Source organism: Bufo bufo, chromosome 7 (genome assembly GCF_905171765.1).
Source record: "Bufo bufo chromosome 7, aBufBuf1.1, whole genome shotgun sequence".
Taxonomy (NCBI): domain Eukaryota; kingdom Metazoa; phylum Chordata; class Amphibia; order Anura; family Bufonidae; genus Bufo; species Bufo bufo.
The window spans coordinates 235,872,406-235,896,334 of record NC_053395.1 but is presented as its reverse complement, the minus strand read 5'-3'; the positions used below and the strand labels follow the sequence as shown (position 1 = coordinate 235,896,334).

At 52.8% G+C, this 23,929-nt stretch overlaps 1 protein-coding gene across 2 annotated transcripts in view; it reads right to left on the bottom strand.

Annotated features, from left to right (window-relative positions):
* The window catches only part of SLC35F5 (solute carrier family 35 member F5), a 130,428-nt gene that overhangs the window by 78,937 nt on the left and 27,562 nt on the right, over window positions 1-23,929 (bottom strand). For both annotated transcript variants that reach the window (XM_040441874.1, XM_040441875.1), the window contains exons 3-5: window positions 2,146-2,289; window positions 1,979-2,041; window positions 1,817-1,895 (exon numbers count right to left, since the gene is read on the bottom strand). In XM_040441874.1, the coding sequence (XP_040297808.1) occupies window positions 1,817-1,895; window positions 1,979-2,041; window positions 2,146-2,289 (286 nt within the window). The remainder of the gene's footprint in view (window positions 1-1,816; window positions 1,896-1,978; window positions 2,042-2,145; window positions 2,290-23,929) is intronic.

Sequence of the window (23,929 nt, the reverse complement as noted above, 5' to 3'; positions counted from 1 at the left end):
CTAGATTACCGGAGATGAGATCTGGATGTAGAATATATCACACGTTACATGTACTAGATTACCGGAGATGAGATCTGGATGTAGAATATATCACGTTACATGTACTAGATTACCAGAGATGAGATCTGGATGTAGAATATATCACATGTTACATGTACTAGATTACCGGAGATGAGATCTGGATGTGAAATAGATCACGTTACATGTACTAGATTATCAGAGATGAGATCTGGAGGTAGAATATATCACATGTTACATGTACTAGATTACCGGAGATGAGATCTGGATGTGAAATAGATCACGTTACATGTACTAGATTATCAGAGATGAGATCTGGAGGTAGAATATATCACATGTTACATGTATTAGATTACCGGAGATGAGATCTGGAGGTAGAATAGATCACGTTACATGTACTAGATTACCAGAGATGAGATCTGGATGTAGAATATATCACATGTTACATGTACTAGATTACCGGAGATAAGATCTGGATGTAGAATATATCACACATTACATGTACTAGATTACCGGAGATGAGATCTGGATGTAGAATATATCACATATTACATGTACTAGATTACCGGAGATGAGATCTGGATGTAGAATATATCACATGTTACATGTACTAGATTACCGGAGATGAGATCTGGATGTAGAGTATATCACATGTTACATGTATTAGATTACCGGAGATGAGATCTGGATGTAGAATATATCACATATTACATGTACTAGATTACCGGAGATGAGATCTGGATGTAGAGTATATCACATATTACATGTACTAGATTACCGGAGATGAGATCTGGATGTAGAATATATCACATATTACATGTACTAGATTACCGGAGATGAGATCTGGGTGTATAGTAATATCACATATTAGATGTACTAGATTACCGGAGATGAGATCTGGATGTAGAATATATCACATGTTACATGTACTAGATTACCGGAGATGAGATCTGGATGTAGAATATATCACATGTTACATGTACTAGATTACCGGAGATGAGATCTGGATGTAGAATATATCACATGTTACATGTACTAGATTACCGGAGATGAGATCTGGATGTAGAATATATCACATGTTACATGTATTAGACTACCGGAGATGAGATCTGGATGTAGAATATATCACATATTACATGTACTAGATTACCGGAGATGAGATCTGGATGTAGAGTATATCACATATTACATGTACTAGATTACCGGAGATGAGATCTGGATGTAGAATATATCACATATTACATGTACTAGATTACCGGAGATGAGATCTGGGTGTATAGTAATATCACATATTAGATGTACTAGATTACCGGAGATGAGATCTGGATGTAGAATATATCACATGTTACATGTACTAGATTACCGGAGATGAGATCTGGATGTAGAATATATCACATGTTACATGTACTAGATTACCGGAGATGAGATCTGGATGTAGAATATATCACATGTTACATGTACTAGATTACCGGAGATGAGATCTGGATGTAGAATATATCACATGTTACATGTACTAGATTACCGGAGATGAGATCTGGATGTAGAGTATATCACATATTAGATGTACTAGATTACCGGAGATGAGATCTGGGTGTATAGTAATATCACGTTACATGTACTAGATTACCGGAGATGAGATCTGGAGGTAGAATAGATCACGTTACATGTACTAGATTACCGGAGATGAGATCTGGATGTAGAATATATCACATGTTACATGTACTAGATTACCGGAGATGAGATCTGGAGGTAGAATATATCACTCTACCTGCACACGGGGGTGTAATATTTTACTCACATTTATCATTTTTATTGGACGTCAGGATCTTCTCATTCTGCAGGTCATGGAACTTGACTGGAACATAGAGAGGTTCACTCTGTGGAGGGCAGAAGTACATGGCATGAACACGCATCCCCCGTTATGTGTGCCACAGATGGGAGCACAGACTTGCGCCCTTACCAGGGTGTGATTCACGGTGCCTTCTGCGGTGCATGCTGGGAAATAGCCTTCAGCATCTGCAAACTGAGAAGGAAATGTGTCTGTAGAAGCAGGGAGCACTCCGCATCCCCGTCCCAATATCGGGTGCCGATATTTACTGTACACAGGAAAACTGCAGACCATCTCACCAGTAGAGAGCTTCTCCCTCGCAGGCGTTTGCTGCACTGTTGTCTCCACGGCCGCCAGACCACGAATCCCAGCAAATACAAGATGAACATCGAGGTCTTAGCAAAGGTGCTGAAAAAAGGCTTGTGGAACTCCTGAAATATGTACTGAGGAGAGAGAAGGAGGCATGAGGCGCCGGAGACCCCGGAATCTGCAGCCCCTCCGACCCGGGATCCTTCAGTCAGCGCTCACATACACAGGGGCCACACCGTCAGCGCTCACATACACAGGGGCCGCACCATCAGTGCTCACATACACAGGGGCCGCACCGTCAGCGCTCACATACACAGGGGCCGCACCGTCAGCGCTCACATACACAGGGGCCGCACCGTCAGCGCTCACATACACAGGGGCCGCACCGTCAGCGCTCAAATACACAGGGGCCGCACCGTCAGCGCTCACATACACGGGGGCCGCACCGTCAGCGCTCACATACACGGGGGCCGCACCGTCAGCGCTCACATACACAGGGGCCGCACCGTCAGCGCTCACATACACAGGGGCCGCACCGTCAGCGCTCACATACACAGGGGCCGCACAGTCAGCGCTCACATACACAGGGGCCGCACCGTCAGCGCTCACATACACAGGGGCCGCACCGTCAGCGCTCACATACACAGGGGCCGCACCGTCAGCGCTCACATACACAGGGGCCGCACCGTCAGCGCTCACATACACAGGGGCCGCACCGTCAGCGCTCACATACACAGGGGCCGCACCGTCAGCGCTCACATACACAGGGGCCGCACCGTCAGCGCTCACATACACAGGGGCCGCACCGTCAGCGCTCACATACACAGGGGCCGCACCGTCAGCGCTCACATACACAGGGGCCGCACCGTCAGCGCTCACATACACAGGGGCCGCACCGTCAGCGCTCACATACACAGGGGCCGCACCGTCAGCGCTCACATACACAGGGACCACACCGTCAGAGCTCACATACACAACGTCCGCACCGTCAGCGCTCACATACACAGGGGCCGCACCGTCAGCGCTCACATACACAGGGGCCGCACCGTCAGTGCTCACATACACAGGGGCCACACCGTCAGTGCTCACATACACAGGGGCCACACCGTCAGCGCTCACATACACAGGGGCCGCACCGTCAGTGCTCACATACACAGGGGCCGCACCGTCAGCGCTCACATACACAGGGGCCGCACCGTCAGTGTTCACATACACAACGTCCGCACCGTCAGTGCTCACATACACAGGGGCCGCACCGTCAGCGCTCACATACACAGGGGCCGCACCGTCAGCGCTCACATACACAGGGGCCGCACCGTCAGCGCTCACATACACAGGGGCCGCACCGTCAGCGCTCACATACACAGGGGCCACACCGTCAGAGCTCACATACACAACGTCCGCACCGTCAGCGCTCACATACACAACGTCCGCACCGTCAGCGCTCAAATACACAGGGGCCGCACCGTCAGCGCTCACATACACAGGGGCCGCACCGTCAGCGCTCACATACACAGGGGCCGCACCGTCAGCGCTCACATACACAGGGGCCGCACCGTCAGCGCTCACATACACGGAGGCCGCACCGTCAGCGCTCACATACACAGGGGCCGCACCGTCAGCGCTCACATACACAGGGGCCGCACCGTCAGCGCTCACATACACAGGGGCCGCACCGTCAGCGCTCACATACACAGGGGCCGCACCGTCAGAGCTCACATACACAGGGGCCGCACCGTCAGCGCTCACATACACAGGGGCTGCACCGTCAGTGCTCACATACACAGGGGCCGCACCGTCAGCGCTCACATACACAGGGGCCGCACCGTCAGCGCTCACATACACAGGGGCCACACCGTCAGCGCTCACATACACAGGGGCCGCACAGTCAGCGCTCACATACACAGGGGCCGCACCGTCAGTGCTCACATACACAGGGGCCGCACCGTCAGTGCTCACATACACAGGGGCCGCACCGTCAGCGCTCACTTACACAGGGGCCGCACCGTCAGCGCTCACATACACAGGGGCCGCACCGTCAGCGCTCACATACAGAACGTCCGCACCGTCAGCGCTCACATACACAGGGGCCGCACCGTCAGCGCTCACATACACAGGGGCCGCACCGTCAGCGCTCACATACACAGGGGCCGCACCGTCAGCGCTCACATACACAGGGGCCGCACCGTCAGAGCTCACATACACAGGGGCCGCACCGTCAGCGCTTACATACACAGGGGCCGCACCGTCAGCGCTCACATACACAGGGGCCGCACCGTCAGTGCTCACATACACAGGGGCCGCACCGTCAGTGTTCACATACACAGGGGCCGCACCGTCAGCGCTCACATACACAGGGGCCGCACCGTCAGAGCTCACATACACAGGGGCCGCACCGTCAGCGCTCACATACACAGGGGCCGCACCGTCAGCGCTCACATACACAGGGGCCGCACCGTCAGCGCTCACATACACAGGGGCCGCACCGTCAGCGCTCACATACACAGGGGCCGCACCGTCAGCGCTCACATACACAGGGGCCGCACCGTCAGCGCTCACATACACAGGGGCCGCACCGTCAGCGCTCACATACACAGGGGCCGCACCGTCAGCGCTCACATACACAGGGGCCGCACCGTCAGCGCTCACATACACAGGGGCCGCACCGTCAGCGCTCACATACACAGGGGCCGCACCGTCAGCGCTCACATACACAGGGGCCGCACCGTCAGAGCTCACATACACAGGGGCCGCACCGTCAGTGCTCACATACACAGGGGCCGCACCGTCAGTGCTCACATACACAGGGGCCGCACCGTCAGCGCTCACATACACAGGGGCCGCACCGTCAGCGCTCACATACAGAACGTCCGCACCGTCAGCGCTCACATACACAGGGGCCGCACCGTCAGCGCTCACATACAGAACGTCCGCACCGTCAGCGCTCACATACACAGGGGCCGCACCGTCAGCGCTCACATACACAGGGGCCGCACCGTCAGTGTTCACATACACAACGTCCGCACCGTCAGTGCTCACATACACAGGGGCCGCACCGTCAGCGCTCAGATACACAGGGGCCGCACCGTCAGTGCTCACATACACAGGGGCCGCACCGTCAGCGCTCACATACACGGGGGCCGCACCGTCAGCGCTCACATACACAGGGGCCGCACCGTCAGTGCTCACATACACAGGGGCAGCACCGTCAGCGCTCACATACACAGGGGCCGCACCGTCAGTGCTCACATACAGAACGTCCGCACCGTCAGTGCTCACATACACAGGGGCCGCACCGTCAGTGCTCACATACACAGGGGCGGCACCGTCAGCGCTCACATACAGAACGTCCGCACCGTCAGTGCTCACATACACGGGGGCCGCACCGTCAGCGCTCACATACACGGGGGCCGCACCGTCAGCGCTCACATACACGGGGGCCGCACCGTCAGCGCTCACATACACGGGGGCCGCACCGTCAGCGCTCACATACACGGGGGCCGCACCGTCAGTGCTCACATACACAGGGGCAGCACCGTCAGTGCTCACATACACAGGGGCCGCACCGTCAGTGCTCACATACACAGGGGCCGCACCGTCAGTGCTCACATACACAGGGGCCGCACCGTCAGTGCTCACATACACAGGGGCCGCACCGGCAGCGCTTACATACACAGGGGCCGCACCGTCAGCGCTCACATACACAGGGGCCGCACCGTCAGCGCTCAGATACACAGGGGCCACACCGTCAGCGCTCACATACACAGGGGCCGCACCGTAAGTGCTCACATACACAACGTCCGCACCGTCAGCGCTCACATACACGGGGGCCGCACCGTCAGCGCTCACATACACAGGGGCCGCACCGTCAGCGCTCACATACACAGGGGCCGCACCGTCAGCGCTCACATACACAGGGGCCGCACCGTCAGCGCTCACATACACAGGGGCCGCACCGTCAGTGCTCACATACACAGGGGGGTAGTGTGCCTAGTGGAGGGGCTCCTGCCAGTCACAGACCGCCTGGCACTGACCCCCCCCCCCACTTGTGCCATCACTAACTACTGTATACCTTATTACAGAGACGCCATGGGGGTAGGGTGCCTAGTGGGGGGGCTCCTGCCAGTCACAGACCGCCTGGCACTGACCCCCCACTTGTGCCATCACTAACTACTGTATACCTTATTACAGAGAAGCCATGGGGGTAGTGTGCCTAGTGGAGGGGCTCCTGCCAGTCACAGACCGCCTGGCACTGACCCCCCACTTGTGCCGTCACTAAGTACTGTATACCTTATTACAGAGACGCCATGGGGGTAGTGTGCCTAGTGGGGGGGCTCCTGCCAGTCACAGACCGACTGGCACTGACCCCCCACTTGTGCCATCACTAACTACTGTATACCTTATTACAGAGACGCCATGGGGGTAGTGTGCCTAGTGGAGGGGGCTCCTGCCAGTCACAGACCGACTGGCACTGACCCCCCACTTGTGCCATCACTAACTACTGTATACCTTATTACAGAGATGCCATGGGGGTAGTGTGCCTAGTGGGGGGGGGGCTCCTGCCAGTCACAGACCGCCTGGCACTGACCCCCCACTTGTGCCGTCACTAACTACTGTATACCTTATTACAGAGAAGCCATGGGGGTAGTGTGCCTAGTGGAGGGGCTCCTGCCAGTCACAGACCGCCTGGCACTGACCCCCCACTTGTGCCGTCACTAACTACTGTATACCTTATTACAGAGAAGCCATGGGGGTAGTGTGCCTAGTGGAGGGGCTCCTGCCAGTCACAGACCGCCTGGCACTGACCCCCCCCCCCCCACTTGTGCCATCACTAACTACTGTATACCTTATTACAGAGACGCCATGGGGGTAGGGTGCCTAGTGGGGGGGCTCCTGCCAGTCACAGACCGCCTGGCACTGACCCCCCACTTGTGCCATCACTAACTACTGTATACCTTATTACAGAGAAGCCATGGGGGGTAGTGTGCCTAGTGGGGGGGTCCTGCCAGTCACAGACCGCCTGGCACTGACCCCCCCCACTTGTGCCATCACTAACTACTGTATACCTTATTACAGAGAAGCCATGGGGGTAGTGTGCCTAGTGGGGGGGTCCTGCCAGTCACAGACCGCCTGGCACTGACCCCCCACTTGTGCCGTCACTAACTACTGTATACCTTATTACAGAGAAGCCATGGGGGTAGTGTGCCTAGTGGAGGGGCTCCTGCCAGTCACAGACCGCCTGGCACTGACCTCCCCACTTGTGCCATCACTAACTACTGTATACCTTATTACAGAGAAGCCATGGGGGTAGTGTGCCTAGTGGGGGGGTCCTGCCAGTCACAGACCGCCTGGCACTGACCCCCCACTTGTGCCATCACTAACTACTGTATACCTTATTACAGAGAAGCCATGGGGGTAGTGTGCCTAGTGGGGGGGCTCCTGCCAGTCACAGACCGCCTGGCACTGACCCCCCACTTGTGCCGTCACTAACTACTGTATACCTTATTACAGAGAAGCCATGGGGGTAGTGTGCCTAGTGGGGGGGCCCCTGCCAGTCACAGACCGCCTGGCACTGACCTCCCCACTTGTGCCATCACTAACTACTGTATACCTTATTACAGAGACGCCATGGGGGTAGTGTGCCTAGTGGAGGGGCTCCTGCCAGTCACAGACCGCCTGGCACTGACCTCCCCACTTGTGCCATCACTAACTACTGTATACCTTATTACAGAGAAGCCATGGGGGTAGTGTGCCTAGTGGAGGGGCTCCTGCCAGTCACAGACCGCCTGGCACTGACCCCCCACTTGTGCCATCACTAACTACTGTATACCTTATTACAGAGAAGCCATGGGGGTAGTGTGCCTAGTGGAGGGGCCCCTGCCAGTCACAGACCGCCTGGCACTGACCTCCCCACTTGTGCCATCACTAACTACTGTATACCTTATTACAGAGACGCCATGGGGGTAGTGTGCCTAGTGGAGGGGCCCCTGCCAGTCACAGACCGCCTGGCACTGACCCCCCACTTGTGCCGTCACTAACTACTGTATACCTTATTACAGAGAAGCCATGGGGGTAGTGTGCCTAGTGGGGGGGCTCCTGCCAGTCACAGACCGCCTGGCACTGACCCCCCCCACTTGTGCCATCACTAACTACTGTATACCTTATTACAGAGAAGCCATGGGGGTAGTGTGCCTAGTGGAGGGGCTCCTGCCAGTCACAGACCGCCTGGCACTGACCCCCCACTTGTGCCATCACTAACTACTGCATACCTTATTACAGAGAAGCCATGGGGGTAGTGTGCCTAGTGGAGGGGCTCCTGCCAGTCACAGACCGCCTGGCACTGACCCCCCACTTGTGCCATCACTAACTACTGCATACCTTATTACAGAGAAGCCATGGGGGTAGTGTGCCTAGTGGGGGGGCTCCTGCCAGTCACAGACCGCCTGGCACTGACCCCCCCCACTTGTGCCATCACTAACTACTGTATACCTTATTACAGAGAAGCCATGGGGGTAGTGTGCCTAGTGGAGGGGCCCCTGCCAGTCACAGACCGCCTGGCACTGACCTCCCCACTTGTGCCATCACTAACTACTGTATACCTTATTACAGAGACGCCATGGGGGTAGTGTGCCTAGTGGAGGGGCTCCTGCCAGTCACAAACTGCCTGGCACTGACCCCCCACTTGTGCCATCACTAACTACTGTATACCTTATTACAGAGAAGCCATGGGGGTAGTGTGCCTAGTGGGGGGCTCCTGTCAGTCACAGACCGCCTGGCACTGCCCCCCACTTGTGCCATCACTAACTACTGTATACCTTATTACAGAGAAGCCATGGGGGTAGTGTGCCTAGTGGGGGGGCTCCTGCCAGTCACAGACCGCCTGGCACTGACCCCCCACTTGTGCCGTCACTAACTATTGTATACCTTATTACAGAGACGCTATGGGGGTAGTGTGCCTAGTGGGGGGGCTCCTGCCAGTCACAGAACGCCTGGCACTGACCCCCCACTTGTGCCGTCACTAACTACTGTATACCTTATTACAGAGAAGCCATGGGGGTAGTGTGCCTAGTGGGGGGGCTCCTGCCAGTCACAGACCGCCTGGCACTGACCCCCCACTTGTGCCATCACTAACTACTGTATACCTTATTACAGAGACGCCATGGGGGTAGGGTGCCTAGTGGAGGGGCTCCTGCCAGTCACAGACCGCCTGGCACTGACCCCCCACTTGTGCCATCACTAACTACTGTATACCTTATTACAGAGACGTCATGGGGGTAGTGTGCCTAGTGGAGGGGCTCCTGCCAGTCACAGACAGCCTGGCACTGACCCCCCACTTGTGCCATCACTAACTACTGTATACCTTATTACAGAGAAGCCATAGGGGTAGTGTGCCTAGTGGAGGGGCTCCTGCCAGTCACAGACCGCCTGGCACTGACCCCCCACTTGTGCCGTCACTAACTATTGTATACCTTATTACAGAGACGCTATGGGGGTAGTGTGCCTAGTGGGGGGGCTCCTGCCAGTCACAGACCGCCTGGCACTGACCCCCCACTTGTGCCATCACTAACTACTGTATACCTTATTACAGAGAAGCCATAGGGGTAGTGTGCCTAGTGGGGGGGCTCCTGTCAGTCACAGACCGCCTGGCACTGACCCCCCACTTGTGCCATCACTAACTACTGTATACCTTATTACAGAGAAGCCATGGGGGTAGTGTGCCTAGTGGGGGGGTCCTGCCAGTCACAGACCGCCTGGCACTGACCCCCCACTTGTGCCGTCACTAACTACTGTATACCTTATTACAGAGAAGCCATGGGGGTAGTGTGCCTAGTGGGGGGGCTCCTGCCAGTCACAGACCGCCTGGCACTGACCCCCCACTTGTGCCATCACTAACTACTGTATACCTTATTACAGAGAAGCCATGGGGGTAGTGTGCCTAGTGGAGGGGCTCCTGCCAGTCACAGAACGCGTGGCACTGACCCCCCACTTGTGCCGTCACTAACTACTGTATACCTTATTACAGAGAAGCCATGGGGGTAGTGTGCCTAGTGGGGGGGCTCCTGCCAGTCACAGACTGCCTGGCACTGACCCCCCCCACTTGTGCCATCACTAACTACTGTATACCTTATTACAGAGACGCCATGGGGGTAGTGTGCCTAGTGGGGGGGGGCTCCTGCCAGTCACAGACCGCCTGGCACTGACCCCCCACTTGTGCCATCACTAACTACTGTATACCTTATTACAGAGACGCCATGGGGGTAGTGTGCCTAGTGGAGGGGCTCCTGCCAGTCACAGACCGCCTGGCACTGACCCCCCACTTGTGCCATCACTAACTACTGTATACCTTATTACAGAGAAGCCATGGGGGTAGTGTGCCTAGTGGAGGGGCTCCTGCCAGTCACAGACCGCCTGGCACTGACCCCCCACTTGTGCCATCACTAACTACTGTATACCTTATTACAGAGAAGCCATGGGGGTAGTGTGCCTAGTGGAGGGGCTCCTGCCAGTCACAGACCGCCTGGCACTGACCCCCCACTTGTGCCATCACTAACTACTGTATACCTTATTACAGAGAAGCCATGGGGGTAGTGTGCCTAGTGGGGGGGCTCCTGCCAGTCACAGAACGCCTGGCACTGACCCCCCACTTGTGCCATCACTAACTACTGTATACCTTATTACAGAGAAGCCATGGGGGTAGTGTGCCTAGTGGAGGGGCTCCTGCCAGTCACAGACCGCCTGGCACTGACCCCCCCACTTGTGCCATCACTAACTACTGTATACCTTATTACAGAGAAGCCATGGGGGTAGTGTGCCTAGTGGGGGGGCTCCTGCCAGTCACAGACCGCCTGGCACTGACCCCCCACTTGTGCCGTCACTAACTACTGTATACCTTATTACAGAGAAGCCATGGGGGTAGTGTGCCTAGTGGAGGGGTCCTGCCAGTCACAGACCGCCTGGCACTGACCCCCCCCCCACTTGTGCCATCACTAACTACTGTATACCTTATTACAGAGACGCCATGGGGGGAGTGTGCCTAGTGGAGGGGCTCCTGCCAGTCACAGACCGCCTGGCACTGACCCCTTACTTGTGCCATCACTAACTACTGTATACCTTATTACAGAGAAGCCATGGGGGTAGTGTGCCTAGTGGGGGGGCTCCTGCCAGTCACAGACCGCCTGGCACTGACCTCCCCACTTGTGCCATCACTAACTACTGTATACCTTATTACAGAGAAGCCATGGGGGTAGGGTGCCTAGTGGGGGGCCTCCTGCCAGTCACAGACCGCCTGGCACTGACCCCCCACTTGTGCCATCACTAACTACTGTATACCTTATTACAGAGAAGCCATGGGGGTAGTGTGCCTAGTGGAGGGGCTCCTGCCAGTCACAGACCGCCTGGCACTGACCCCCCACTTGTGCCATCACTAACTACTGTATACCTTATTACAGAGAAGCCATGGGGGTAGTGTGCCTAGTGGGGGGGCTCCTGCCAGTCACAGACCGCCTGGCACTGACCTCCCACTTGTGCCATCACTAACTACTGTATACCTTATTACAGAGAAGCCATGGGGGTAGTGTGCCTAGTGGAGGGGCTCCTGCCAGTCACAAACCGCCTGGCACTGACCCCCCACTTGTGCCATCACTAACTATTGTATACCTTATTACAGAGACGCCATGGGGGTAGTGTGCCTAGTGGAGGGGCTCCTGCCAGTCACAGAACGCCTGGCACTGACCCCCCACTTGTGCCGTCACTAACTACTGTATACCTTATTACAGAGAAGCCATGGGGGTAGTGTGCCTAGTGGGGGGGCTCCTGCCAGTCACAGACTGCCTGGCACTGACCCCCCCCCACTTGTGCCATCACTAACTACTGTATACCTTATTACAGAGACGCCATGGGGGTAGTGTGCCTAGTGGAGGGGCCCCTGCCAGTCACAGACCGCCTGGCACTGACCTCCCCACTTGTGCCATCACTAACTATTGTATACCTTATTACAGAGACGCCATGGGGGTAGTGTGCCTAGTGGAGGGGCCCCTGCCAGTCACAGACCGCCTGGCACTGACCCCCCACTTGTGCCATCACTAACTACTGTATACCTTATTACAGAGACGCCATGGGGGTAGTGTGCCTAGTGGAGGGGCTCCTGCTAGTCACAAACCGCCTGGCACTGACCCCCCCCACTTGTGCCATCACTAACTACTGTATACCTTATTACACAGATGCCATGGGGGTAGTGTGCCTAGTGGGGGGGCTCCTGCCAGTCACAGACCGCCTGGCACTGACCCCCCACTTGTGCCGTCACTAACTACTGTATACCTTATTACAGAGAAGCCATGGGGGTAGGGTGCCTAGTGGAGGGGCCCCTGCCAGTCACAGACCGCCTGGCACTGACCCCCCCCCCCACTTGTGCCATCACTAACTACTGTATACCTTATTACAGAGAAGCCATGGGGGTAGGGTGCCTAGTGGAGGGGCCCCTGCCAGTCACAAACCGCCTGGCACTGACCCCCCCCACTTGTGCCATCACTAACTACTGTATACCTTATTACACAGATGCCATGGGGGTAGTGTGCCTAGTGGGGGGGCTCCTGCCAGTCACAGACCGCCTGGCACTGACCCCCCACTTGTGCCGTCACTAACTACTGTATACCTTATTACAGAGAAGCCATGGGGGTAGGGTGCCTAGTGGAGGGGCCCCTGCCAGTCACAGACCGCCTGGCACTGACCCCCCCACTTGTGCCGTCACTAACTACTGTATACCTTATTACAGAGAAGCCATGGGGGTAGTGTGCCTAGTGGAGGGGCTCCTGCCAGTCACAGACCGCCTGGCACTGACCCCCCACTTGTGCCATCACTAACTACTGTATACCTTATTACAGAGAAGCCATGGGGGTAGTGTGCCTAGTGGAGGGGCTCCTGCCAGTCACAGACCGCTTGGCACTGACCCCCCCCACTTGTGCCATCACTAACTACTGTATACCTTATTACAGAGAAGCCATGGGGGTAGTGTGCCTAGTGGAGGGGCTCCTGCCAGTCACAGACCGCCTGGCACTGACCCCCCACTTGTGCCATCACTAACTACTGTATACCTTATTACAGAGAAGCCATGGGGGTAGTGTGCCTAGTGGGGGGGTCCTGCCAGTCACAGACCGCCTGGCACTGACCCCCCACTTGTGCCGTCACTAACTACTGTATACCTTATTACAGAGAAGCCATGGGGGTAGTGTGCCTAGTGGGGGGGTCCTGCCAGTCACAGACCGCCTGGCACTGACCCCCCACTTGTGCAATCACTAACTACTGTATACCTTATTACAGAGAAGCCATGGGGGTAGTGTGCCTAGTGGAGGGGCTCCTGCCAGTCACAGACCGCCTGGCACTGACCCCCCACTTGTGCCGTCACTAACTACTGTATACCTTATTACAGAGAAGCCATGGGGGTAGTGTGCCTAGTGGGGGGGGTCCTGCCAGTCACAGACCGCCTGGCACTGACCCCCCACTTGTGCCGTCACTAACTACTGTATACCTTATTACAGAGAAGCCATGGGGGTAGTGTGCCTAGTGGAGGGGCTCCTGCTAGTCACAGACCGCCTGGCACTGACCCCCCACTTGTGCCATCACTAACTACTGTATACCTTATTACAGAGACGCCATGGGGGTAGTGTGCCTAGTGGAGGGACTCCTGCCAGTCACAGACCGCCTGGCACTGACCCCCCACTTGTGCCATCACTAACTACTGTATACCTTATTACAGAGACGCCATGGGGGTAGTGTGCCTAGTGGAGGGGCCCCTGCCAGTCACAGAACGCCTGGCACTGACCCCCCACTTGTGCCATCACTAACTACTGTATACCTTATTACAGAGACGCCATGGGGGTAGTGTGCCTAGTGGAGGGGCTCCTGCCAGTCACAGACCGCCTGGCACTGACCTCCCCACTTGTGCCATCACTAACTACTGTATACCTTATTACAGAGACGCCATGGGGGTAGTGTGCCTAGTGGAGGGGCTCCTGCCAGTCACAAACTGCCTGGCACTGACCCCCCACTTGTGCCATCACTAACTACTGTATACCTTATTACAGAGAAGCCATGGGGGTAGTGTGCCTAGTGGGGGGGCTCCTGCCAGTCACAGACCGCCTGGCACTGACCCCCCACTTGTGCCATCACTAACTACTGTATACCTTATTACAGAGACGCCATGGGGGTAGGGTGCCTAGTGGAGGGGCTCCTGCCAGTCACAGACCGCCTGGCACTGACCCCCCACTTGTGCCATCACTAACTACTGTATACCTTATTACAGAGACGCCATGGGGGTAGTGTGCCTAGTGGAGGGGCTCCTGCCAGTCACAGACAGCCTGGCACTGACCCCCCACTTGTGCCATCACTAACTACTGTATACCTTATTACAGAGAAGCAATGGGGGTAGTGTGCCTAGTGGAGGGGCTCCTGCCAGTCACAGACTGCCTGGCACTGACCCCCCACTTGTGCCATCACTAACTACTGTATACCTTATTACAGAGAAGCCATGGGGGTAGTGTGCCTAGTGGGGGGGTCCTGCCAGTCACAGACCGCCTGGCACTGACCCCCCACTTGTGCCGTCACTAACTACTGTATACCTTATTACAGAGAAGCCATGGGGGTAGTGTGCCTAGTGGGGGGGCTCCTGCCAGTCACAGACCGCCTGGCACTGACCCCACCCCCCCACTTGTGCCGTCACTAACTACTGCATACCCTATGGCGCTCCCTGAAATAAATACAGCAGCGGGTAGTGGGTGCACCGGCCGCCCCATTCATTCTCTAGCGGACTGCTGGGCATAGCTGAGGACAGTGCTTGGCTATTTCTGGCGGTCACCTAGAGGATAAATGGAGCGCCAAGGCGCACGCTCCACCAGCCTCTCCATTCATTTCGGGGTATGGGGCAGTGCCAGTGGTCAGAAATATAAAACTATCCTGTGGATTATCAGCTTACCAGGGTTGGCCCATCTCGCACTTTGGTGGCATAGGATAGGTACGGCCCCCAAAGTGAACGAGGGCGCACCATGTATGCACGCCCACCCTGTATTGACTTTTATGGGACTTCCATAGAGGTGAATGGAGAGGTGATGGCGCTTGCGTAGTTCACGGTCCAGTCACTTCTATGTTCTGGAAATAGCCGAGAGCGCCGGCCGGCACATGCGTGGTGCTTTCTTCCTAATTTGGGGGGCCTGTTCTAGAGATAGGTGGGAAACGGAGGGGGCTGTAGCTCAGAAAACCCCATGCTCCTTAGCATCCCAGCTATGTTATATGGATTTTAAATTTGGCGACTAAAAATTTCATTTCATTCGGACTCCTGGAAAAGGATTTATCGGTAAACTAAACCAGTATTTCCAGGACGTCCCTCCATGACAGCACCCATGGAGAACTAACAACTGAATCTCCTAGGGGGGGGGGACTACTGCCTGAAGGACTTTCCTCCCGAAAGCCAAGTCCTGGCAGGCCAATACATCTAGTCTGTACTGTTTGGCAAAAGTCAGGAAGTTAGACCAGGTTGCCGCCCTGCAAATCTGGTCAATTGTAGCATCTGCCTTCTCTGCCCAGGAAGTTGCCATGGCTCTCGTAGAATGCGCCTTTAAGTTTAAAGGACAGGGCATCTCCTGCAGTCTGTATGTTTCTTTAATGGTGTCTTTAATCCACTGTGCCAACATCTGCTTTGAAGCCTTCAGGCCTCTATTCTACCCACCAAATTGGATGAATAAGTTACTTGATCTTCTCCAAGTACTTGTCCTGTCAAGATAGGCTAGAATTGTTCTTCTAACATCTAGACACTGGAATCTCTTCTCCTGTATATTTTTGGGAGAGGAACAAAATGAAGGGAGTGTTAGCTCTTGCTCTCTATAGAAGGTTGAAACCACCTTAGGTAAAAAGGCTAGATCTAGCTTCAAGATTATGCGATCATCCAGAATCCTTAAGTATGGTTCTTTAATGGATAATGCTTGAATTTCCCCTATCCTGCGGGCTGTGGTTATGGCCAGAAGAAATACCGCCTTGAGAGAGAGATATTTTTCAGATATAAGATCGATAGGCTCGAAAGGGGGTCACATAAACCTTCTAAAACTACATTTAGACTCCATAGGGGGAATAGACTGTCTCAAGGTGGGTCTCAACCTAAAAGCTGCTCTTAGAAAACTTCTAATCCATCTATGATCTGCAAGGGGTGTATCTAAACAACAGCTGAGTGCCGAGATCTGTACTTTAAGTGTGCTGGGTTTTCCTGCATCAAACACCTCCTGAAGAAATTCTAATATGCAACCCACCGAAGGAGATCTGGTATCCGCGTGATTTTGCGACAACCAGGATGAAAATTTCTTCCATATTTTATTATATATCGCTCTCGTGACGGGTTTGCGGCAGCCCTGTAGAGTTGAGATTATCTTATCTGAGAGCCCCTTGTTTCTTAAGGTTTGCCTCTCATGATCCAAGCTGTAAGATTCAGTTTGTCCATGTTGGGATGAAAAAGTGGTCCTTGTGACAGGAGATCCTGTCTTTTTGGAAGGGTTATTGGTTCTCTGATGGACATGATCTTTAGAACCGAAAACCAGGCTCTCTTGGGCCAAGCTGGAGCCACCAAAATCAGCGTGGTTGAACTTACTCTCAATTTCTTCAAGATTAAAAGGTATGTGGGGAAGTGGACGAAAAGCGTAGGCTAGACTCATGTCCCACTTCTGGGAAAGAGCATCTACCGCTAGTGGTCTCCCTCTTGGGTCTAGCGAGAAGAAATAGTACAGCTGAGTATTCCTGCTGGACGCGAATAAATCCACTTGAGGTTTCGCCCATTTCTGACAAATCATCTGGAATACTTCTTGGTTCAATTTTCATTCCCCTGGTTCGACACTGTGTCGACTAAGGAAATCCGCTGTGGAGTTGAGGGACCCCTTCAGGTGTGTGGCTGTGATGGACAAGACCATCTTTTCTGACCACTTGAAGAGGAGATTCGCTAATTCCAGGAGTTGAGGTTTTTTTGTCCCTCCTTGTCTCTTTATGTAACAGACTGTTGTTATATTGTCCGATAATACTCTGACATGATGGCCTGTGAGGAGATGTTCCGCGGCTTTCAGGGACTCCCAAACCGCTTTTAGTTCCCTGTAGTTTGAGGAATTTAGGGCGTCTGTACTGGACCAACTGCCCTGAAAGAACTGATCTTCTAAGTGAGCACCCCAACCCCGGCTGCTTGGGTCCGTGGTTATTGTCTTGAGTGGTATCATGTTCCAGAAAACCCCTCTTGACAGGTTCTCTGTTACTAACCACCAGGAGAGGAAGTCTACTGCTCTGTCCGAGAGAGCTATCCTGGCGTTTAACTATCTGTGGTCTTTGTCCCAAGATGAGAGGACCTCCACCTGGAGAGTTCTTGAATGGAACTGGGCCCAAGGAACTGTCGTGATGCACGAGGTCATTAGGCCTAGGATCTGCATGGCCTCTCATAGTGTCCGCTTTTTCTTTAGCCTGAAGGATTTTATTCTTGTCCTTATGTTGACTTGTTTGTCCTGAGGAAGAAAGGAATGTTGAGTAACCGAATCTAAGAGGGTTCCCAGGAACTTCTTTTGTGTTGCCGGCTGCAAATGAGACTTCTCCAGGTTTATCTTCCATCCTGGATTTGTGAGCAAAGATAGAGTCCTTCCTCTGTAAAGTTCTAACTCCTCTTCTGAGTCTGCCACAAGAAGAAAGTTATCTAGGTAAGGTATCGTTACCTGTCTCTGTCTTAGGTAGGCTACTATCTCTTCCACTACCTTTGTGAAGATACGTGGGGCTGATGATATTCCAAACGGGAGGCACTGGAACTGGTAATGCAATATCTTCTCGTCTTTCCTGATTGCAAACCTCAAGTATTGCTGAAACTGATGGTGAATGGGGACGTGGTAATAGGCGTCCTTTAGATCCAGGGTGCACAGAAAAGCCCCTGGACCTATCAGCGGGATTGTAGATTTTACTGACTCCATCTTGAAATGGTAATGCGTTATTCATCTGAATTTCAGGTTGATGATGGTCCTTTTGGATCCGTCTGGTTTTGTTATGAGGAACAGTTTTGAATAGTGACCCTTGAATTCCTCTGAAGGAGGGACCTGCACTATTGCGCCGAATTTCAATAGTTTTTGGATATCTGTCAGAAGCTGATCCTGAAGTGAAGCCGACTGGAAAACTGTAGTCTGAAACAGTTGTGGAGGAGGAAGGCGGAACTCTATTTTGAACCCCTTCTGGATGGATTCCAGAATATACTGATTTTTGGTTATTTGGGTCCACTCTTCCCAGAAGAACTGGAGTCTGCCCCCTACTGGCCTGGCGTCATTGTCTCTCTGTCTTGGTATTGGGATTCAAGAGAAACCCTTGGCCTCTTCCACCTTTCGGGTAGCTCCACCTCCCCGTCTTCCCTTTACTCCTGGGAGCGTTTTGGAAACTGCTGGCTGGCTTACGAAAGGGCAAAGGTTTCTTGCTTTTCTCCTCGGGGAACCCTTTCTTTTTGTCCGCTGTCTTTTCCAGGATTTCATCTAGTACCGGGCCAAAGAGGTGGGAACCTTTAAGGGGTATAGCGCAAAGCTTATTTTTAGAGGCTATATCCCCTGACCAGGATTTTAGCCACAATGCTCTCCTAGCCGTATTAGATAGGGAGTCTGCTTTTGCTGCGAACCTTATGGACTCCGCCGAGGCGTCCGCCTTAAAGGATGCGGCCATTTTAAATAGAGGTAATGATGCCAGGATTTCTTCCTTACGGGTGTCCTGCTTAAGATGTTCCTTCAGCTGGTTTACCCATAAATACATAGATCTGGCTACAGAGGTAGCAGCAATATTAGTATTGATAATATTGGCTGAAACCTCCCATGCTCTTTTGAGTAATCCGTTAATTTTTCTATCCATTGGTTCTTTTAACTGGGCCGAATCTTCAATTGGTAGTGTGGTTCTCCTAACCACCTTTGCTACCTGAATATCCACCTTAGGGACCACATCCCACTGTTTTGTATCCTCAGGGTTGAACAGCAATCTGTTTTTAAATTCACGCGGTATATATAACTTCTTATCAGCATCCGCCCACTCGTCGATCACTAAATCCTGTAAGTTCTCGTTTACTGGAAACAACTTCTTTTTCTTTGCTTTTAACCCGCCGAACATTTCATACTGCACTGAGCGAGTCTGTTCCTCTTCCTCAATATCCATTGTCTGCCTTACGGCCGACAGGAGGGGGTCTAAATCTTCTTGTAAAAAAAGGTATCTTTTCTGATCGTCAGCCATATAAGACGAACCCATCTCTTCTGAAAGATATGATCCCTCTTCTTCGGACTCTGACTCCCTTAGTACTCGGGGTCTTTTGGGGGGAGGGGAACCGGCACATGGTTTCTGAACCATACTGGAGCTTGCCGCCTGGATCTCCTCTTTCACAATCACTCTCAGGTCTGATAGGAGAGAAGATTGCTCTTCTCTGACAGTCACTACATAGGGCTTTTTTATATGGCAATTTCTTTGAACATAAAGCACATCTTCTGGCTTTCTTTTTTGGTTCTCCCAGAGCTTTAACTGTAGCGTCTCTCTCTCCCTACATAGGAAGAGAGAGAGACCGTTAGCTGAATTGAGCTGCATAAAAAAGAGGAATCTGCGGAATATGAGCCCCCTGTAGGCACTTACATGACCCAGGACAGGGATGTCTGTGCTAGTGTCCTGCATAGCGGACATCTGGACCTCCATACCTCACTCAGACAAGAAATTGACCTCTCAATTTATGTCCTACCTGGTCCATCCTGTTGCCGCGTGGCTCCGCTTCCTCACTTCCTGGGGGGGACTCATTCAAACGAAGAGTCAACCCCCCTGCATGCTACCGCCGTCCAGGTTTAGCGTTCCCTGGGCGCCGCCATCTTCTTCCGACCATGTGACCTCGACTTCCGGTCACATGGTCTGCACGCCGAGCAGAAGGAGCGCCGGAGCCACAGCCAATCCCAGAGCTCCCACCCGGAAGAAGCGGCCTCGGCTTCCCACGATACCGCGGCCAAAGGTACAGGGAAAAAGGTATAGGGGACAGCTAGGGGACCTCTACCCCGAGAGGTGCTAGCATTTACAGTCTTGTGAAAAAATTAGGACACCCTTTGAAAGCATGTGGTTTTTTGTAACATTTTTAATAAATGGTTATTTCATCTCCGTTTCAACAATACAGAGAGATTAAAGTAATCCGACTAAACAAAGAAAACTGAAGAAAAGTCTTTTCAAGATCTTCTGTAAATGTCATTCTACAAAAATGCCTATTCTAACTGAGGAAAAAGATAGGACACCCTTGCCCCTAATAGCGAGTGTTACCTCCTTTGGCTGAAATAACTGCAGTGAGACGGTTCTTGTAGCCATCTACCAGTCTTCGACATCGGTCTGAGGAAATTTTACCCCACTCCTCAATGCAGAACTTTTTCAGCTGTGAGATGTTTGAGGGGTTTCTTGCACGTACAGCCCTTTTCAAGTCACCCCACAGCATCTCAATGGGATTCAAATCTGGACTTTGACTTGGCCATTCCAGGACTCTCCATTTCTTCTTTTTCAGCCAATCTTTGGTTGATTTACTAGTATGTTTTGGGTCATTGTCATGTTGCATGGTCCAGTTCCGCTTCAGCTTTAATTTTCTAACTGATGGTCTCACATGTTCTTCAAGCACCTTCTGATACACAGTAGAATTCATCGTGGATTCTATGATGGTGAGCTGACCAGGTCCTGCTGCAGCAAAGCAGCCCCAAACCATGACACTTCCACCTCCATGCTTCACAGTTGGTATGAGGTTCTTTTCTTGGAATGCTGTGTTTGGTTTACGCCAAACATGTCCTCTGCTGTTGTGTCCAAATAATTCAATTTTGGACTCATCTGTCCAAAGAACATTATTCCAGAAGTCCTGGTCTTTGTCAACTTTATCGCTGGCAAATGTCAGTCTGGCCTCGATGTTTCTCTTGGAAAGCAAAGGTTTCCTCCTTGCACACCTCCCATGCAAGTTAAACTTGTACAGTCTCTTTCTGATTGTAGAGGCATGTACTTCTACATCAACAGTAGCCAGAGCCTGCTGTAGTTCTCGAGATGACACTTTAGGGTTTTTGGATACCTCTTTTAGCATCTTGCGGTCTGCTCTTGGGGTGAACTTGCTGGGGCGACCAGTCCTGGGCATGTTGGCAGTTGTTTTGAAAGCCCTCCACTTGTAGACTATCTTCCGGACAGTGGAATGGCTGATTTCAAAATCTTTTGAGATCTTTTTAAATCCCTTCCCAGACTCATAGGCTGCTACAATCTTTTTTCTGAAGTCCTCTGACAGCTCTTTTGCTCTCACCATGGTGCTCACTCTCACTTCAACAGTCAGGAGCACACCAAACTAAATGTCTGAGGTTTAAATAGGGCAAGCCTCATTCAACATGCAGAGTAACGATCTACTAATTATGTGCACCTGGTGTGATATACCTGTGTGAGATCTGAGCCAATTTAAGAGGGAATACATGTGAGGGTGTCCTATCTTTTCCTCAGTTAGAATAGGCATTTTTGTAGAATGACATTTACAGAAGATCTTGAAAAGACTTTTCTTCAGTTTTCTTTGTTTAGTCGGATTACTTTAATCTCTCTGTATTGTTGAAACGGAGATGAAATAACCATTTATTAAAAATGTTACAAAAAACCACATGCTTTCAAAGGGTGTCCTAATTTTTTCACATGACTGTAGGCCCTCAGAATCTGAAGAGGAGAGGCAGAACCCCCCGACCAGACTCTGCTCCAAATCCTTTTCATTCCCAGAGCAGGGAACGTCTTCTCTCTGCTCCTATCCCTGTAGGGACAGGAAGAACACCGGAGAGTGGAAGGGGCGGGGGCCTTTTAATCTCTCTCACTTCCTGTCCCTACAGAGACCAATAGGACAACCTCCATGGGTGCTGTCATGGAGGGACGTCCTGGAAAAATAGATTGTTTTTGAATCTTCGACAGTCTCTCCTTCAGAAAGGGGATCATCATCAATCCTCATCCATTAGACCATCGGAATCAGAGGAGGAGTGAGCTGCTGATTTTTGCCATTTAAGGGGTTGTGGACCGGGGCTGATATCTCTTAAAGAAGCCAAGGAAGGTTTTACTTCATCACGGATTATGGTCCTTAAAGGGACACTGACAGGCCCAATAAGCATATTTCGGTATATATGACAGTACAGGTCTTATAAAGTGTATGAGAATCATCTAAGTATCCCCCCTGTCCACCTTATAACTACAGTAAAATGTTTGAATCGTCTTCAATCTGCCCAAGGGGCGGCGTTTCATCTCCACTTGCGCCCAGCCAGCCTCGCCACAACTGCCGTTTGAAGCGCCGCCCAGCTCATCAATATTCACTTCGCTGGGCGGCTACTAGTGTCCCCGGCCATCTTCAGCGCATGCGCCCGGCACCCTCACTGGCCGGGATCACATCGCGCCTGCGCACAGTCTCATTCTCAGAGGCCGATGCAGCCTCTGCTTTATGCGCATGCGCCGGGCACAGTTCAGAGCAGCGCTTCAGAGTAGCCGCCCAGCGAAGTGAATATTGATGAGCTGGGCGGCGCTTCAAACGGCAGTTGTGGCGAGGCTGGCTGGGCGCAAGTGGAGATGAAACGCCGCCCCTTGGGCAGATTGAAGACGATTCAAGCAGGTTATAAAACTTCATTTTACTGTAGTTATAAGGTGGACAGGGGGGATACTTAGATGATTCTCATACACTTTATAAGACCTCTACTGTCATATATATATCGAAATATGCTTATTGGGCCTGTCAGTGTCCCTTTAAAGGGAAGCTGTCATCAGCTTTCTGCTGACCTCACGGAGCGCGACATCAATGCTGATGTCAGCTAAAAGTCAGTGGTCGCCGAGAACCAGCGTCATCATCAACCAGTATCAGCATCATACCCTGAGAAACGTCCTGGTTAGGGTCCATTCACACAGCCGCAAAATGGATCCGCATCCGTTCCGCAAATTTGCGGAACAGGTGCGGACCCATTCACTTTCAATGGGGCCAGAATGTGTGGATCCGCACTTCCGTTCCGCAAAAAAATAGAACATGTCCTTTTCTTGTGCGCAATTGCGGACAAGAAAAGGCATTTTCTATGAGAGTGCCATCGATGTGCGGTCCGCAAAACACATACAGACGTGTGAATGGACCCTTATTATAATCTCCTCCTCCCCCGCCCATCTGCTGATGATTGGCAGTTGTCTCCTAGGGAGAAAACGAGGTAGAAGCCGGTCAGTCATCAGGTGGTCAGGAGATCATGAATAGCCAGGACTCTTCTCAGGAGGCCAGGACTCTTCTCAGGAGGCCAGGACTCTTCTCAGGAGGCCAGGACTCTTTCCCGGGCCCAGGCTGCCATGATTGTGATGTTGGTTCTCGACAACCACTTACTTTGAACTTTTAATTGACCGACCGCTGAAATCCACTCGCCGTTAGTAAGGCCATCATAAAGTAGAGCACAGGTTCCCTTTAATTCGTCGATCATAGATGGTTGTTCCTCTCTTACAAATCCCGAAATGCGAACATGCCACTTGTGAAGCGCACTTCCGGGAACGCCGCCGTCCCGGACGTGACGTCAGACGCCAGCTCGCTGCACGTGGGATCTCCCGGCATACGCCGGTGCGGCAGCCCAGGACAGGCATCCCATGAACAGACGCGAGGCCTTCACACCGGTAAAGTACAGCTGGCGGAAGGCCCCAGCCCCCGATGTAAATCCATCCTCACCTCCCTGGCGAGCAGAGGCCTTCTCTGTCCTGCCCACTAGAGGGGCAGGTAAACACTGA